The sequence below is a fragment of the Amphibalanus amphitrite genome, unplaced genomic scaffold (genome assembly GCF_019059575.1).
Source record: "Amphibalanus amphitrite isolate SeventyFive unplaced genomic scaffold, NRLGWU_Aamphi_draft 000099F_arrow, whole genome shotgun sequence".
In the NCBI taxonomy this organism is placed as follows: Eukaryota; Metazoa; Arthropoda; class Thecostraca; order Balanomorpha; family Balanidae; genus Amphibalanus; species Amphibalanus amphitrite.
The window spans coordinates 89271-108926 of record NW_024881594.1 but is presented as its reverse complement, the minus strand read 5'-3'; the positions used below and the strand labels follow the sequence as shown (position 1 = coordinate 108926).

The 19656-nt window shown below is 51.9% G+C and overlaps 1 protein-coding gene across 1 annotated transcript in view; it reads right to left on the bottom strand.

Moving 5' to 3' along the window:
- The window catches only part of LOC122380501 (coiled-coil domain-containing protein 113-like), a gene marked incomplete at its 3' end in the record, with an annotated part of 90466 nt that extends 72896 nt beyond the window's left edge, over nucleotides 1-17570 (bottom strand). The window contains exon 1 of the mRNA XM_043363693.1: nucleotides 16924-17570. Coding sequence (XP_043219628.1) covers nucleotides 16924-17007 — 84 coding nt within the window. The remainder of the gene's footprint in view (nucleotides 1-16923) is intronic.
- Between the last annotated feature and the right edge of the window lie 2086 nt (nucleotides 17571-19656).

Genomic DNA, 19656 nt, shown 5'->3' with positions numbered 1-19656 from the left:
TGGGTGAAGATCACGATGCTGGTGTATTATAACTGTATGCACCAGTTTTACGATCAGTGAATGAAAGTTATCATGTGATAACATATACAAAGTTATTGTGCATCCTCTTTTGACACGTTTTTGCTATAATAGGCAGATCCAGGCGTCCAAAAAAGGGGGTTATGTTTTACCTCCCAACATATGTGCCCTGACACCACCTATGCATGACCAATACAATTGTAGTCGTTCTCTCATAAGAAAATTGTAACATAACAAAACCATTACCACCCTTTTTAGAAATAGTACCAACAAAAACCTTATTTACTATACTTTTTGTGTACCCCCAATCTCAATGATCTGTATCCGCCTATGATTTTTGAAAATGCATATTTTTAGGATCCATGTGAATTCCTGGTTCATTCTCTATCGATCGGCAAAAGTTGCGTTAACCCTATTAGTGGCAGGCTCCTGGCTACCCCTATTAGTGGCGGGGGGGGGGGGCTGTTTACAGTGGCGTAGCCAGAAATCAGCGAAAGGGGGGCATGGTGCTCGAGGGGGCGACTTTTCCCTTGAGAGGGGCGCCATTGTGAGCTAGTGACAGGGGGTCAATCTAAAATGTAACGTCATATATTCATGCATTATTTACTAGGTGTTGCAAAATACGAGTATAAGAACGCTTCGCTGATTTTTCATAAAATCCAATGCAATTTGCAGCCCGGTGTTTTTTATCAAAAGCCTTGATCTTTATGCATATTTAGCACGATATTAGGATTAGGAAACGAGCTCAGGCTACGGACATGTTATTCTCAAAACACACACCCATGCGAATTCGAAACGGTAAAATATACGTGGATCGATAGGCACAATCTGTATTCTTTGCAAAAAAAAAAAAAACATACAGGTTCACTCACTGATCCAAAGTGACCTGTGGACCTGTGGGCCTCTGGTCGACCGGGGTGGCCGTGCTTAGAATCTCAGACACTCATGACTGCATGAGTGCCAGATGGGTGAGGCGTGAGACTGTCCCATATAGTGGCACGAAGGTTAAGAATGTCTTCGGCCGGCGTAGTATAGAAGACGACTTTTGATGATGTGAGTGTGCATGGTCGACTTTAAATAAGCGCCATAGAAACCTGCTGATCTCACCGAACATTCGCCTTGCGTAATCCTCAGACGACCAAATATCTACATTGAGATGGCCAGGTCAATTTTGCGACCTCTCCATTATATATTAGGTAGTTAACCTGCGCCGTGCTGGTGGCCTGTGCTTTCCGTGTCGTGCTGGGGGGGGGGGGCATTTTCACGTCCCCACTCTAACTCGGCTCCTGGGCTACGTAGCGACACGCAGTAAGAGGAAATCGAAAGAGCGTCAAAAATACTGACGGAAAAGACTTCGTTTTAATATTTAGGTCAGGTCAAAGGTCAGGTCACCAGAGGTCATCAAAGGTAAAATTTAGTCCATTTCAACAATTTGTAAACTGCCAACGGCTAACTCGGGAACCAATAGAGCTACAGCGCCGCGGAACGTGTTCCTCTCGTCGAGACGCGTCGAATGAACTATACGTTGACCTTGAAAGGTCATTTTAAAAATTTGACCGCACGTCAAGGTCATGACCTGACCGGAAAGGGCCATGCTGCATATCAGTCGATCCGTATCGTCGAGCTGACCACAGCCCCCTGGACGAGTCCGCCTTCAAGTGGTGGGGGGTGTGGTCGCCTGCGACCGCCGTCTGCGGTGGACAGCCGCGGACGGAACGCCAAACGGACTCAACTTGCCTCTCTTCCTCTGCGCGCGGCCACTGCCTGGTGGCACGTACTCCATCTACCGACTCTTCCTCGCCGAGGGTCGTCCGTCGCCTGGGCAGCGCTCAATGCCCCCGCGGGCCTGGGAGCCGCGCTCGCAGCGCGGCCCCGGCCCGCTGAGTGATTAGCGCGCCGGCCGCGCCCCCCTCCGTCGCCGGAGGAGGGAGCACCGACGGGGTGGGGACTGGCAGTAGGCGCCGCCTCAAGAACCGCCGCTACCGCAAGAATCGGGCCAGGAGAAGCCACGTGACGCTTGTCTCATGGAATGCCGAAGGTTTGCGCACCAAGGTGCAAGAACTGGGAGGCTGGCTTTCCGCGATTAAAGCAGATGTAGTGGCCATTCAAGAGGCTCAGCTGCCGAAGGCGGTGCCGAGCATACCAGGGTTCCAGCCCCCCGTCGTAGTGCGCAGGGCGCGCGGAAGACAGACCGGCGCGGTGTCGGCGAAGGGAGGAGACGTCGCAGTGTATGTCCGAGCTGGACTGCACTTCTCACCTCTCTCCGACCGGTACCTGGCGGCAGCGGACGACACCACGGAGCTCTGTGGAGTCCGTCTGCTAGGACCGCAGACACTGGATGTGTTCAACATCTACAGACCGCCCATCCGGGCGACGGGTGACGACCGAGAGGACCGCTTCGACCTGCGATGCCTCCCCAACAACAACAAGACCATCATCATCGGCGACATCAACGGCCATCACCCCAGCTGGGACAGGGCCTGCGAAGCGGCTGACGCGGTGGGGGAGAGGATGGCTGACTGGATGGAAGCGGAGGGATGGGTCCCGCTCAACAGCGGAGAACCCACCTTCGCGAGCTACCGATCAGGTGCTCAGACGGCCCCAGACCTCGTCGCGTGCAGTGCCCCCCTGGCCCGCAGGGCAGTGTGGTCTCTCGGCCCTGACCTTGGGAGCGACCACCTTCCCATGGTGGTGGAGGTGAGGTCCGAGACGGCGCCCCCAGGAGGGTCCGCAAGACCAAGTGGGCGTTCCACAAGGCGGAGTGGCAGGCGTTCGCGGCCGACTGCGAGCAGTCGCTGGCCGAACTGGAGCCGGACCTGACGACTCAGGTATTGGCGGACCGGTTCGAGTCGGCGCTGCAACGGGCTGCAGTGCGCCACATCCCGCGAGGCGCCAGGGCGGATCCTCGCCCGTGGGCCTTGGACCCCGACCTCCAGGAGGCGATCATAGAACGGCGCGCGGCGCGCGCGGCCCTGCGCGATGGTGACACACCGTCCCGGGAGCGCTGGATCGCGGCCAAGCGGCGCGCGGCCGAACTGGAGAAGAAGGCCACCATCGCACACTTCAAGGACTTCGTCTCCACCACCTTGAACAGGCCAGCCAACGTCGGCAGGGTCCACAAGACGCTGAAGAAGTGGGAGCGATGTTGTGACGATGAGCCCAGGGACGGCCAAGCGATGCTGAAGGGAGACCGCCTCATCGTAACCGACCGCGATAAGGCAGAGGCCTTCGTCCAAGAGTATGCGAGGGTCTCGAAGCAGGTGCGCATACCGAAGCTGGACCGCGATACCAAGAGGCAGCTACGGGAAGAGCACCGCTCCTGCCGCGGGTGCGGCGATCGTCGAGAAGGAGCATGCGGTCCCTTCAGCCTGCAGGACCTGGTCAGAGAGCTCAGCGGACTCCAGCTCAAGAAGGCCCCCGGACCAGACGGCATCTCGAACGAGATGCTCCGACATCTGGGACCGGTGGCTCGCAAGGTCCTGCTGACCATCATCAACATGTCGTGGCGGACCGCAGAGGTCCCGAGGCAGTGGCGACAAGCGACGGTGGTCCCCATCCCCAAGGCGGGGAAGGACAAGCGACTCACCGCGAGCTACCGCCCCATTGCTCTGACCTCGCACGTCGGCAAGTTGGCTGAGCGACTCATCAAGCGACGTCTCACCTTCCTGGCCGAGTCCCGCGGACTGGTCCCACCGGAGCAGGTCGGCTTCAGGGCTGGTCGATCGGTCGAGGACAGCATCGGCAGACTCGTCCAGCAAGTGCAAGACGGATGGAATCGGCCCAAGTCCAGACGTGCAGACCCACCAGAAGGCACCACCGCCCAGAAGTACGTGCTGGTCGGGTATGACTTCGCGCGCGCCTATGACGTGGTGGACCATCGCCTCCTACGTCTGAGACTGCTAGAACTGGGACTCCCGCGCTGCATGGTGCAGTGGACGTGGCAGTGGCTCCGAGACCGACGAGTCGCCGTCGAGGTGAACGGAGTGAAGAGTGGCGAACGGGTGTTTCGGGCGGGCCTACCGCAAGGTAGCGTCCTGTCCCCGCTCTTGTTTCTGTTGTGGGCGGCACCCCTCGCACACTCCCTCAAGGCGATCCAAGGATGCACACCCTATATGTACGCCGACGACACTGCAACCCTGTGCGCGGGTGCGAGCATCGAGACGGCCAGACACCGAGCCCAGCAAGCCGCTGACACGCTGACAAGATGGGCCAGGACATCGAAGATGGTCGTCTCGGGAGAGAAAACCCAGGTCCTGGTGCTCTCGCAGTGGCCGAAGGACGCAGTGGACCTGTCCATCAGGGTGGCTGGAGCGAGAGTTGAGGCCCGCGAGACTCTCAACCTGCTCGGAGTAACGCTGGATCGCCTCCTCCACTTCGGCCCGCACTGCAAGAGGATGCGACAGAGAACCCGACCGAGACTGCAACACCTCAGGAGACTGACGGGCAGGGACTGGGGGCTGGAAGAGCGGCAACTCCGCATCGTGGCCAACGGCTACGTCAGAGGCGCGCTGGAGCACGCCGCCGCAGCGTGGCTACCGGCCGCGTCCCCCTCCCACGTGGAGGTACTGGAGAGGGAGATGAGGGAGGCCGCCCGCGTCATAACGGGCTGCACGCGCTCAACCCCCACCGAAGCCCTGATGGCGGAGGCAGGACTGGCTCCGGTGACGGCCCGGAAAACCACCCTGGCGGCGCGATTCCTCGCGAAGGCAAGAGCCCTCCCAGAAGAGGACCCACTACGCCGAGTAGCGGACGCGACCGTCAACCCACGGTTGAAGGCGGTGACGGGCTGGCGCACGGTGGGTCTGGAGGCCTGGCACATGGCAGGTGTCGTGGCCCCGATCGAGCCGGTGCTGCCGCCCAGCGTCGCCCCGTGGGAGGAGGCCCCCCCGGTGGTCTTTGACCTGGGGATAGGAGCCACACCCCCCTCCGGAGCGTCCGCGGAGACCCGCCGACAGGCGGCCGCCCTGCACCTGGCGTCCCTCCCCCAGTGCGCGACCTGGGCCTGGACGGACGGATCCGCCACGGGAGGAGTGCTGGACGGTGGAGCGGGCGGCTATATCGAGTGGCCCGACGGGGGAGCCACGAGCTCCGCGCACCAGCGGGCAAGCTCTGCTCGAGTTACCGAGCGGAGATGGTGGCACTCCGCGAGACACTTAACTACATCGGCAACCACACTGATCATGAGGAGGACCCCATCATACTGTGTACCGACTCGCAAGCAGCTCTATCTGCCCTACGGAGTGGCCCGGCCGAGCAAAGGACGCAGCTGAACCGAGCTGTCTGGGACGCTCTGGCCCTGGTGTCCGACAATGGAGAGCGGCAGGTGCGCCTACAATGGGTCCCGTCCCACTGCGGGCTGCCTGGGAATGAGATGGCCGACAGCCTAGCCAAGGAGGCGGCATCTCTCCCCCAAGAGCAGGTACCGGTGGACATGCGCACAGTGCATAGAGCAGCGGCGCGAGCGGCGGACGCTCGCACACGAGAGCAGCGACCCCCAGGCTGGTTCCGAACCCTGATGGGGACAACGCGCCCACCCACAGTGTCTGGCCTAGACCGTCTGACGGCTATCGACGTCCACCAGCTGAGAGCCGGACACTGGTCAGGGTCGCAACAATACCTGCATCGCATCGGCAAGAGCCCCACACGGCAGTGCGACGCCTGCAATGAACGAGCATGCGGCGGAGCCCTCTGCCCACTCTGTAAGGAGGAAGCCGACACCCCAGATCACATTCTGTTGCGGTGCCCAGCGCAGATGGGGCTTCGGTTCCGCCTGACGGGAAGCATACACGCCCCAACCAGAGAGACTGCAAGGAGCACAAGTTACATCGCGGCCATGGCGGCCGCGCGCAGAGGGATGCTAAGCCGCGAGGCTTCGCGTCGCTAGACGCCGAGAGGACGAACAACAACAACAACAGCTGACCACATCTGACGTGTTTTCGCCGCCTCTAGCACGTCTATCAAAAGTTATAGCCAAAAAACTGCTGGTGAACGTTTATGACCTGAGGCCTGTTTCACTAAAAACTTGTAATTACAAGTGTTTGTAGTTAACAATTCATAAGTATTTTTACCAACTACACAAAAACCGATTTCACTAAGCTTCATCGCCAGTGGCACCTCCGATAAGAAAAAGTTTGCAAATAAACTTGTAAACAGTAAAATTGTTTTAAATCAAGAACTATAGCATGTTAAAGATATTGCTTCTTTTTATCAAATTTTGTCTAGTATTCATGTCAAAAGCTGCCTAATTAAATTATAAATAATGATGCTGTTGGAAAAACGTATAAATGATAGTTCACATTATCCTATTATTGAAAGAAAATAACACGCAAAACATTTGACAGCAGAAGAATGTTGAATGCAATTATGGCGCGCGAATGACAAAACATGACGATATTTTAATACCGATTATTTTGCTTTTTAGGGTGTGTGCTGTTGTGTTAATCGGGTATAGGGGGTGTGTACTTGGACCGCCTCTGTGTGCCTGGGAGCGCCCCTGCCGGCGCTCAGCTGATCGTGCGCGCCAAGCGACTCGTCTGTCTCGAAAAAAATGGAACACGATGCTGGATAAGCTAATCTCGTGCAGGTCTGAGCCAAGAGGTATTACAGATAAACGTCCTCCGCGAAAAGTATATTTTGAGGCTAAAACGTGTACCTTAGGTCAAATCTGAGATAATCAATAAGAGAGAGCATAAAAAGAGCTATCGAATATGCGCTTTGCTGAAGCGCTGTAGGTCAATCTCTTTCTGAATCCTGACATGCGCCGCTCTGTCGAAAAATGTCAACATCGGCGAAATTTGATTTTCGGTTGTCGCTGGTGACTTGACCTTCGACCAGTGCGAACTAACCTTAAAAATGATCTAAGTAGTTTTGTAATAGTTTTTGACGCTCTTTCGAACGCCGCCTACTGCGTGTCTCGACGTGGCCCACAAGCTGAGTTAGAAGTGGGTGTTCAAACACCCCCAGCACGTTCAATAAAAAAACGCTTACGCTGGGGGCGGCACCCCACTGCTAGGCGCTGTCGGCATCGCAATAATGGGCGGCACAGCGCTGAGGGGCGCCACTTGCATTGAGGGGTGGCATTGTAGGGTGAAAGGGCAGCGTCGCATTGAGGGGCGGTATCGCAACGAGGGGTGGCACTTACGAGACAGCCTTATAAGGAACGCTTGGCACATCCTAGCCCAGCTCGGCTGCTGCATCTTGAAAAGGTCCCTTGGTCTCGATGAAAAAGCCCCATTGTCCAATACTTGCCTAGCGTCAGTGGTTTCGGGGGGGGGGGCTATCAATCTTGAATGGGGCGGGGCGACCGAAGTCTCCATACAGTTTCGCGTCAGTGACTACTGGAGGGCGTCAACGACCTCGGATAGGGCGAATGTGATCTTCAGAAGGGCACCGGGTGCTCTAGAGGGGTACAATACTTGGATGGTGTCACTGCTGCCTTCAGTAGGGCGTCGGACGCTCTGGAGGGGCGCCATTGATCTCGGATGGTCCGACTGGGATTTTCAGAGGAGCATCAGTGGTTTCAGAGGGGCGCCATTGATCAAGGATTGGCCGACTGAAGTCCCGGTTCAGGTAGGCGCCAGTGGCTCTAGAGGGGCGCCAGCGACCTCGGATTGATGGGGCGACTGTGATCTTTAGAAGGACTGCAATTGTATTGGTCATGCATAGGCGGTGTCAGGGCACCTATGTTGGGAGGTAAAACATAACCCCCCTTTTTGGACGCCTGGATTCGCCTATTATAGCAAAACCGTGTCAAAAGAGGATGCACAATAACTTTGTATATGTTATCACATGATACCTTTCATTCACTGTTCGTAAAACTGGTGCATACAGTTATAATACATCAGCATCGGGATCTTCGCCCAAATGACTCGCTTCGCGAATAGGACCCCCCAATTCCCAGTGCTCTGAAGCCGCCCCTGGTAAAGTTATGATTTTGAAATTTTCAGGGAATGTGCCCAATTTAGTTTTAGGAAAAGTCAGAAAATGTCAGCATCGTAGCTTCAGCGGTTTCGGAGATATTCCCGAAAAACCTGAGGGGTGGATGAAAACAACCCCCCCCCCCTGCCACTAATAGGGTTAAGCACGACCCACACAAGTACCACGAGACACTACGCACAATGACAGGACGAACACGCGACTACGCTATTCCACCACTAGAGGGACATAACGGAGACATATTAACTGACGACTTCGAAAAAGCGACGCTATTAAACAATCATTTCGCCAGTCAAGCGACGGTCGACTTAACAGGCACACACAGACATCCACTAAATCATGACTCAGACAGAACGCCGGTGCCCACTCTGGGTGAACTGATGACATTCGAGAGAGAGGTTCTCCAAATACTAAATTCACTCGATTCTAACAAATCAACAGGCCCCGATGAAATCCCAGTTAAGCTTATCAAGTTAACCACTCTTATCATCGCAGAACCATTATCCAAACTTTTTAATATGTCACTAAGTCAGGGAATTTATCCATCGAAGTTTAAAGAAGCGGACATAAAACCAATTTTCAAAAACAAAGGATCACCTTCTGACTACAGGGTGTTTCATAATGAATGTCAATTTTAAACTTGGGAGTTCATAAATAAAAATGTGTCTAGCACGTGCAAACTTTCAAGAATTGTTGGAAATTGATGGACATTTTATATAAATACTAGTAGCATTCAATACCAAAGTTGTCGTCATTCCTTTTTCAGAACGGGATTGGGCAGTGTCGGGGTCACCTCGCGGCTCGCCGCGCTCAAAGCCATTTTCGAAAGAACAGCAGGCGTGGATAGTGTTGCAGCTCGGAAGTCTTAAGAACATCTCCAAATTAATGAGAAAGTTTCGGCTTCATTTTAAGAGTTTACCCTTCACTTTAGAGTTCATTTTAGAGTTAGAGCAAGACTTCGTTGACTCCCCATGGACTGAGAAGAAGTGCCCCGAACCGTGCGCCATATCCGTGGACGGGCCCGATAGTGCGTTGATCTTCACGGGGCTATAGTGGAACCGTTTGTCTAGATAGAGGAAATAGAACCGACAAAAATCAAATGTCCAAGTCTTCTGGTGTATGTGAATCTGTAAAGTGTGCAAATATATTGTTTTATATGGTTAATATGGCGAATTTAAAATTGACATTCTTTATGAAACACCCTGTACACTTGTTACCGCCCCATCAGTATACTTTCATCGTTATCTAAAGTCTTCGAAAAAATCGTCTTCAAAGGTATATATTCCCATTTACTGAATCATTCTCTTTTGACCGATAAGCAGAGTGGATACCGGCGTAGCCACAGTATAGAACAACAGCTTTTATATCTGACTCACAACTTGTAGAAATCACTTGACATGGGACGAGACTTTACTGCTATATACCTCGACATTTCTAAATACTTTGACGAGATCTGGCATGATGGACTGTTGTACAAGAGTAAGCACGACTTCGGAATTACTGACTCACTTGGCTGGTTAAAACCAGTAAAACGCCTTTTGGGCGAAGAACGAGCGAGCGAGATAGTGAGCCCTGCACGTGCCACGTGCGGAAGGGCGAGAGGGTACTTCCAACGGGCTTGTGCAAAGCACCCTTCTAACCGGTCGCTAGCGGTGTGCCAAATATGAACGCGATCGGCCCAGCCGTTCCTGAGATCTGGAAGCGGCATTTTGCACGTGCGCACGTGCAAACGGGTCCAAACTGACTTTTGCACGGCACCCTACTAACCAGTCCCCAACCGTGTACCAAATTTGAGCGCAATCGGCCCAGCCGTTCTCGAGATCTGGAAGCGCCCCCTGCACGTGCGCACGTGCAGTAACACCCTAACCGCAAGACATGGGAATGCATTGCCTGGTGGGTGCCTACATGTATGCCAAGTTTCAGTGAAATCGCCCCAGTAATTACCGAGTTATGGAAATGGGAACAAATTTGGCACCTCTTCTTTTTGTATTTTGCACGTGCAGTGGGGGTCACTCACATAGATCAAGAGTATGCGACCTTTGGTAGAAGGGATGCAGCTACCCTACAAAATTTACCGCGAGACAATCACCCAAGCGGCTGCTGAGATATGAGCCTCTCAAAATCACTACTTTTGCAAAACAGCCTGAACACCCTTGACTTTTCACGTGGCACGTGCCACGACGGTCACTGAGTTGTATCAAAAGTAGTCAATTACGGGGTAGAAGGGATGGGGCTACCCAGCAAAAAAGACCGCAGGCCAATCGGTCCAGCGGTTGCTGAGATATAAGCCTCTCAAAAGCGTTACAGGCCGGGCCGGGCCGCTAATACTGAGATTTTTCCGTTATATTGAAAAGACTCACTTCGCTCGCTGCGCTCGCTCGCTCGTAATAACAATAGACCAGTAAAACGCCTTTTGGGCGAAGAACGAGCGAGCGAGATAGTGAGCCCTGCACGTGCGGAAGGGCGAGAGGGTGCTTCCAACGGGCTTGTGCAAAGCACCCTTCTAACCGGTCGCTAGCGGTGTGCCAAATTTGAACGCAATCGGCCCAGACGTTCCTGAGATCTGGAAGCGGCATTCTGCACGTGCGCACGTGCAAACGGTGTCCAAAATGACTTTTGCACGGCACCCTACTAACTGGTCCCCAACCGTGTACCAAATTTGAGCGCAATCGGCCCAGCCGTTCTCGAGATCTGGAAACGCCCCCTGCACGTGCGCACGTGCAGTAGCACCCTAACCGCAATACATGGGAATGCATTGCCTGGTGGGTGCCTACCTGTATGCCAAGTTTCAGCGAAATCGCCCCAGTAATTACCGAGTTACTGAAATGGGAACAAATTTGGCACCTCTTATTGTTGTATTTTGCACGTGCACTGGGGGTGACCCACATACATCGAGAGTATCCTATTTTGGGTAGAAGGGATGCTGCTACCCTACAAAAATTACCGCAAGTCAATCGCCCAAACGGCTGCTGAGATATGAGCCTCTCAAAATCACTACTTTTGCAAAACAGCTTGAACACCCTTGACTTTTCACGTGGCACGTGCCACGACGGTCACTGAGATGTATCAAAAGTAGTCAATTACGGGGTAGAAGTGATGGGGCTACCCAACAAAAAAGACCGCAGGCCAATCGGTCCAGCGGTTGCTGAGCTATAAGCCTCTCAAAAGCGTTACAGGCCGGGCCGGGCCGGGCCGGGCCGGGCCGCTCATACTGAGATTTTTCCGTTATATTGAAAAGACTCACTTCGCTCGCTACGCTCGCTCGCTCGTAACAATTTATTCAGGACATTCCACTGGAACATGTGGCTATTACTGCCCGTCGTCAGTAAAACAGGCGATGATAAATGTAATAAGGTGGCGAAGTACTCGAATGAGCAGCATAATTGAATATCGTAGAAGAATAACCGTATGCTCACTATCTTTTAACAATCCAAAATTAGCCTAAAATGAATGAATATATTTCGGAAACGTTCCTTCTTCAGTTCAAAAGTTAACTATACAAGGCACAGAAATGCAAGGCCGTATAAGAGAGGTAGAATCATCCCGCAATTTCCAATGGACTGGTCGCTAAGCATTAGCGTGACATCACTGGTGGAGACTGCGCGGCGCCCGGCTCCAAGCCGTACGTCGGGTACATTTGGCACTTTATCGTTGTTATTACTGAAAGTAACGACAACTAATGACTCTTAGTAACTTTTTTACCCACCTAAAGCTAATTTCCTTGCCGATACATTGCCGACCCGAGCCCCAGGGTTGACAATCTTGGGATATGGGTCGGATGGGCGACCTCGCGACGGGAGAAGGAACGATTGCAATTGTTGTGTCCCGCAAGCCGATTTCATTCTCTATCTGCACCCGGAGGGGGGGCAGGGGGCACGTGCCCCCATCGGATCAGGGGGCCTCTCGGGCCCGATGGGCCCTGCGACGCCAATTGGCGGCTGAGGGTCCACGATGGCATTTTCGACTCAGAAGGGCCCCACAGGGCTCGAAAGAACACCTTACGTGCCAGAGGTCGATAAAATGCTTGGAGTTGCTCCAACGAACATCTTAGTCCCATCACTGTCTCCAACTTAGCCCTCGACTGGCGGGAGGGGGATGCAGCCTCCCTAAGTTTTTTTTCGCGAATAGCGTAAAAGGTGGTGTCGCGTAGCGCCGCAAAATTTGGCACAACGTCTGGGAATGAGCCTCTACATATCCTGAAAATTTCAGGTGCCAGTCATTTCAGGACCTGGACTATGACTATGAAAAGTACGACCGGTATTGGTACTCACACCTTTCCTTTGAATTAGACGGATAAACAGGCGCCATGCCTATAAATTTGCCCAAGCAAATGATATGCTAGATGAACAATGCATGCACAACTGTCTAATCACTGCCAATTGCCGCGTCGGCACACCGGCATCTCCTCACCTTATCCCCACACGGCCTTGACTCCCCAACTCACAGTCACACCATCACACTACTGCATACGGTGACCGGTCACACGGTGGATCTGAATGCCTACGTTTTCATGCCAAAGTCTGAAACAACTAACGATTATCATCAGCGTAGAAATGTTGAAATTTAGCATTTTAAAGCTTTTAACCTAAAACTTTAAAAGTGTGTTTCAACGCACTTGTCCTTATTGATTGAGAAAAGAGCGCACTTTTGATCGTATTACCTTATACGAAGTAACGCAATCGAAGTGTGATTCCGGTCCACTGTGCGTTTTCAGGCGCGCTCGATAAAACACCCAGGCCTGGAGAAAGTTGGAAGGGTGATTTTCTGATCCTCCTTACCACAAAATGACCCTAAGCGAAAAAATGCCCGCGGGGCGCTGCCAACGCGTGCCAGCGGCCCTGCTAGTAAGGGCGAAAATCAATGCATGTGTATGCGGAGCACACCCTTAGCGCTACGATGGCTCCTTGGAGACACCTGGAGAAACCTCTGCCGGCAGAAGGGTCAGGTCCCTCGCAGACGGCGCGGCACGGCGGGAGCTTAGCGGGTGGCCTAGCCGGAAAGAGGATAAAAATAGCCGACTGGCCCGACCCAGCGAGGGGTGACCGAAGGATGACCAGGAGTGAATGAGGGAACATACACGCGGTACCGAGCAGCCGATAACAGCACCGGACGATTAGAAAGTCATAAGTCAATGCTGTATTTTAGGCGTAAGGAAGCATCCATGTAGACGGGCGGACTGTCTCCAGCTCTTCCAAGTATTGCTAATATCTTGCTCCAACGAGCGTTGGCACGTTGGAAGTTTTATCGACCACTGTTACGTGCTCCGAATAGCCACACTTCTCTCCATAAGAGCCACACACCGGCTTTTTATTGTTTCTTGTCGGCATTTGAAGGCCCCTTGCCGGCCTCTCAGGGCCCATTGGCGACCTTTGAGGGACCTTACCGGCCTATCAGGGACCAGCAGCTCTAAGGGTTCCACACACGCCTGTGATGACCCCTTAACCCAATGATTGAAGGCCCCCATAACGGCGCCTGCGAGGGCCCTCACCGGCGGCTGTGAAAGCCCCAAACCGGTGCCCAGCTGAGGGCCCCACACTGCCACCTCTGAGTTCAACCGGCACCCCTGAATGAAGTTCCAAAGGCCCAAACCAGTGCTTCTTAAGGCCATATATCGGCGGCTCTGAGGGCTCAACGCCGGAGCCTCTGACGGCCTAAGACGGGACCTTCGCATCGGACGGCCACTCACCGGTGACTTTTGAGGGCCCCACACCGACGACTCTGAGGGCCCCCACCGGCGTCTGAGAGTACCTTGCTGGTCTCTGAGGACTCCACAGGGCTCCTGAAGACACCGCAGACCTCTTGAGGGCCCTTGTCGGTCTCTGAGAGCCCCTGTCGTCTTATAGAGTTCGAGCCAGCAGCTCTAAGGGTCCCACACCCGAAGTTGATGACCCCACACTGCAGTGTCTCTGAGGGCCCACAATTGCAACTGTGAGGACCCTCACCGGCGCCTCTGAGGGCCACACACTAGCACCTCAGAGGGCCCACAGCGGCACCTCTGGGGCCCCGCACCAATGCCTCTGAGGGCCTCACACCGGTACCTACCTGTGAGGGCCCACACCAGTGCCTCCAAAGGCTTCATAACCGGCGGCCCTGAGGGCACTACACCGGTGATTTTGGGGGGCCTACCGAAGGCACAACACAATCCCTTAGTCTCGCTGAGTTTCTATCCCAATCCCATACCGGCTTATCCTATCCCAATTCCGGCTCAACTAATTAGCAGCCCCCCCCCCCCATGGGTCAGCGGCGCCGCTATGACCTTTAACCGGTTTCTGGTCCGCTGACGCACTCTTGGAGAGCCGAATCACAGCAAAACTCCATCCGCGACTGTGTCTATACGGCTTACGCTTTTCTGAAAACGTCTGCGTTTGGCCTTCTACGGGCCCGGCCGGCCGGACGGCCGCGATTGGCGATCCACCAGTGACGTCACTGGTAGTGTTAAGCTGATTGGCGAATAATACATGGGGAGAACCGGGACGACATCCCCCTACAGAAATGTACAGATTATTGAACGTCACAAAAGCGCCGAATTAACTGATCCCACCAAAGGATATTAATGACATTCTCGTGCCATATAAGTAGCACGGCCTCTTTTAACCCTCGCCTATGTAGGGGGGGGGGTTGGTGCAACCCCCCTGAGGTTTTTCGGAAATAGTGCAAAAACGGCGGCGCGCAGCGCCGCCAAATTTTGGGTACCTTATGGGGCAAACCTTGCGCATCTTTTGATAAAAAAAATTGACCGGGTCATGTCAGGTCACGGAGTTATGACGTCACAAAGGGAACAGCCTCCGGCCGGATTTTCACAAACTGAGTGCCAACGCCCGAGGTTTCCTGCCGGTGGTACGGACATCGGTTGATGGATCGTGATGAAACTTCCCATGCATGTTGGGGCAAGTATTGGCTATCATATGGTATAAGAAACTTGACCGGGTCAGGTCAGGTCACGGAGCTATGACGTCACAAGAGGAACAGCGTCCGGTACTATTTTTGAAAAGCGCCCGAACCACTATTTTGCTAATTCTTGTCACCTCAATGGGAATATGCAGCAATATTAGCTTCTATAGGGAGCAAATGGACCTTCCAAATCCAAAAATACAATCAGATTTCAAAAATTTAAATTTTGATTTTTCGATTTCTGCCGCCGACTGTGACCTTGCCGACTTCCGGCGCTCCCAACGCGCCATTTTAGAGCTAGGGAAACGAAATACATACCAACCGATAGAGAATTGATCAAGGAACACGATAGTGAAGGTTTCAAGTCGATATCTCCCACCGTTTTGCCGCAATCGCCGCGGAAAGTTGAAAAAAGTCTATTTTTCCGAAAATTTGGCCTTTGACCGGTCAAAAGTAGGTCAAATGTTGACCTAGGACCAAAAAATATACCACCAATCGCGAGATCTCGGCGAGAGCAATCCGTTGATCTTTTCCGCTAAGCTCTACGACGCTCCGTTTTCAAACGCCAAGGGGGGGGGGGTCGCACCAACCCCCCCCCTGCATGGGCGAAGGTGGCAGATCGCCGTTTACGGGCGAGGGTTAAACAATGTAAGACTAATATGGCATAAGACTAATATGGCTACTGCTGCCAACGGACCTGCTGAGTCCGTTGGAGGCGTTCCCGACTTGCTACCTCAATTAGATCGGGAGTTACTGACGAAAAACTCATAACCGTAACCATATATGACGTCACGCAGGGTCAGCGATTCAAAAGTGAAACGCACCTTGCAAGGAGTGTATGAAATTACGATTCCATGTGCCTGATATAGTTTAACCCTCGCCGGCACAGGCCATTTGAGTCCTTCGACGGCACAAGGGGGGGGGGGTGTACGACCCCTCTCGCGTTTGGCCCCTGATGGAGCTAGAGCTTCGCGGAAAAAAGAGCGTGTTGCCCGTCACGAGAGGAAGCCAATGATACCCAACTTTAAGGTCCTAGGTCATCGGTTGACCTTCCAGGTCAGTTCAATGACCAAAAATCGGGAATATCGGGACCTGTTAGAAAGTCGTAAAGTGTGGCTGCAAAGGGGTTTTCCGGGGTGCTGATCACGAATATCGTGTTAGTTTTGATCACAGATGATGTCGTTAAGCGTATAACCAGGTCGGGTCAGGTCAGGTCAGGTCAGGTCAGGTCAACCGGTAGGGGTCGTGACGGGTATTCGTAGTACCTGTCATCCACCTCTGACAGCTTCGTAACATGTTACGAAGGCGCCAAAACTACTTCGCAAATGACCAAATGGTTGCTAAATTCGAAATCAGCTCCAAAAACTAGCCTAGAGACATGTAAAACTCGAAAAAGTGAACCGAGGTCACCAAAGGTCAACGACCCTGACCTGACCTTCAGGTGACCTTGACACCCACCCTAATGCATGGGAGCAACATCAAATCACATGTCTGAACGTTTGAAACCACGAAAAGCTTGCGAACGCGCGGCTAAAGGCCTGGCTACACTATGCGTTTTCTGCGTGCGTTTTTTTGCGGGTTTGCGTTTTTTGCCTAATATCGTTCAAGAAAAAAGTAAAAAATAATATAATTTTTACATTAGTTATATGCAGAAGTTATTATAACTCTTATATTAACTACAATTGAATATAAAGAACATCACAAAAACGTAATATCGTTTATTTCTCTAGAACGATGTTACGCAAAACCCGCAAACACGCAAAAAACGCACGCAGAAAACGCATAGTGTAGCCAGGCCTTAATGCGAGCCGACATACGCCGAATCGCGATTCCGGCCAAACATGGTCTCGGAAAAGAGGTTCTCCCTCTGAAAGCTCCTCTGACTTTGAGGGTATTACGAAGTTGCGTCGTTCTCAGACCTTGCAGAGGCTCAGTCTCACTTATAACGTCATAAGTTACTGGCCACTGGTCAGTGGTCAGTGACCTGAACTGACCTGACTTGAAACAATTGGCTGGCTAAAGTGCCAGTTCATTGCTCTGCCGCGGGTGGCGCGCGCTGACTGCTGAGTGTGCTCTCACCTGTTGGTCTGTGACGGCTCTGAACGCGTCCGCCTGACTGCGGATGGACGCTCCTCCACAACTAGCGATGCTTGAAGTTGACATTCTTTTCTGCAATGATCTGAATGCGTATGTTCCACAGTATTTCTTTATCGGTGCCACGTATTACTCAGACGAACTTCAATGTTTGTAGACGTATTCACTATTCTACTTATTGTTATAGAATTTCTACATTATTTTTCTTTTCTAGAAGAAAAAAAGACTAGGAAGTTTTCTTGCTCATCTCCAACAATTACCGTTTGACCACACACTCACAAATCGAAAAAGCTTCTGTGCATCGGTGTTTCAAACCCGTCATTGGTTTCGATCTGGTCTTGGATCTGGTTAATTACGCCGATTAAGACGAATACCAGGTCAATGCTAGAAACTGCTTGAAAAGTGCTTGGAAGCTCGCTTTCGCTTGCGCTCACTGGCTTTTTTTTAGCTGATTTGCAACCTCGTGCATATTAGCTTAGGGATATGCCACAAAGCGGCCGTCTGTCGTCTATCGAACTGCTGCGTTGTTACGAGCGAGCGAGCGCAGCGAGCGAAGCGAGTCTTTTCAATATATGTAGTTAGGTAACGGAAAAATCTCAGTATGAGCGGCCCGGCCCGGCCCGGCCCGACCCGGCCTGTAACGCTTTTGAGAGGCTTATATCTCAGCAACCGCTGGACCGATTGGCCTGCGGTCTTTTTTGCTGGGTAGCCCCATCCCTTCTACCCCGTAATTGACTACTTTTGATAATTCTCAGTGACCGTCGTGGCACGTGCCACGTGAAAAGTCAAGGGTGTTCAAGCTGTTTTGCAAAAGTAGTGATTTTGAGAGGCTCATATATCAGCAGCCGCTTGGGCGATTGTCTTGCGGTAATTTTTGTAGGGTAGCTGCATCCCTTCTACCGAAAATAGGATACTCTCGATGCATGTGGGTCACCCCCAGTGCACGTGCAAAATACAACAATAAGAGGTGTCAAATTTGTTCCCATTTTAATAACTCGGTAATTACTGGGGCGATTTCGCTGAAACTTGGCATACAGGTAGGCACCCACCAGGCAATGCATTCCCACGTGTTGCAGCTTGGGTGCTACTGCACGTGCGCAGTGCGCACGTGCAGGGGGCGTTTCCAGATCTCGAAAACGGCTGGGCCGATTGCGCTCAAATTTGGTACACGGCTGGGGACCAGGAAACATGGCTTTGATTCAAGGCAAACCTTGAAACACCAACCGCATTTTCAGGTCGCGTCAGGTCACTGACCTATGACGTCATACGTGAACTTCTCCACGGTCTGAAAATGTAGACTCAGTGCCAGAGAAGCTTTTACAGGGAGATAAAACTTACAGGAATTGGTATCCTCTAGAGGTCTCACAACTTATATCTCGGATGTTTTCCTTAATAGTCCAGCAATCTGCAACTTTCTTTGCCTGATGAGCTCGGGCGGTGTTAAACAACGGTCGGTGTTAACCCGAAAAAATGTAGGCCCTCACTAAATGTGGAATAATGCAATTATGAACGACACTACAAGAAAACAATTGGTTGAAATGTATGTAGCATTGATGCGACAATCCAATGAAACTGAGAGATTGATCACTTTTGATCATTTGAGAGATTGATTTGGCCAAAAATTACGTGACTAGACCCTAAAAGGTTAAGGGGGTCGGTGTTCCCCCGTTTTCCCCTATAGTATGATAACAATTTGCAACAATCATAGTTCATACGCAATATTTGGGAAATATGGTAGCGTAGCGCGTAGCGGATTTTTAATTGTGACAGCTAACATGCTTTGTCCTGCGTCAAAGGATGAAACGTACTTTTAATAGAAATTTTGTCCGAATGGCTGAATGGGTGGCTGTGGGCCCGGGTGCCCTACTAAGCAGCGCTTGTTGCGATTGCCATGACACGACTTTTTTAAAGACAGACTCTGGCAGAGGAATTGGCGAGTCTGACAATAAAAGGAATGTTTGTGCCTATTCTATTATCTGATTAGATACCTATACCTACATAAATATCAGATAGTGTAGGAAAGACTATTGTGTCAACGCACACTTTAGTCACTTTTGCATGGAAAAGTATATTTCTGAATTGACCGCGGGCCGGAACACAATCTTAGTTGCTGATTACCAGCCATGGGCCGGACGTCAGATGGTTGCGGACCGGATCCGACCAGCCGGAACCGGAACCGTGAGTTGCCGACCCCAAATCTACTCTAAGAAGTTTTGGACCAATATCTTCAAAAATAGCTAAGTTATACACTTTGTAGTCAGCATTTCACCATTATCAATTTTTTCTCAAAACAATTTTTCAGTATACGTTTTCAACATCGCACACCAAAATGAATAGCACCGCAACGTATTCCTGAGCTCAAACTGCATCTGGTAAACAACTTACTTGTTGAAAAATTTATAACTTGAAAATTTGACCTTTTTGACCTGAACGTGACCTGACCTCAGCTAAATGCAGCTGAAAATGGCATCAATTGACACAGACGACTGTTTTGGAAATATGTTGCTGAAATGAACCATAAAACATGTGTCACGTAACCGATGCGTGATATAAAATTTACGTGACCTATGATGACCTGACCTTGACATGACAAATCCTTAGTACAAGTTTGATACCCTCAGGGTATCTTAGGCATATATCAATGAGTATGTAAAACAAAAATGAGCCTGGTCTGGCGAGGCAGCCGGCGGTCAGAGCCTAAATGGTGAACAAGCCAAA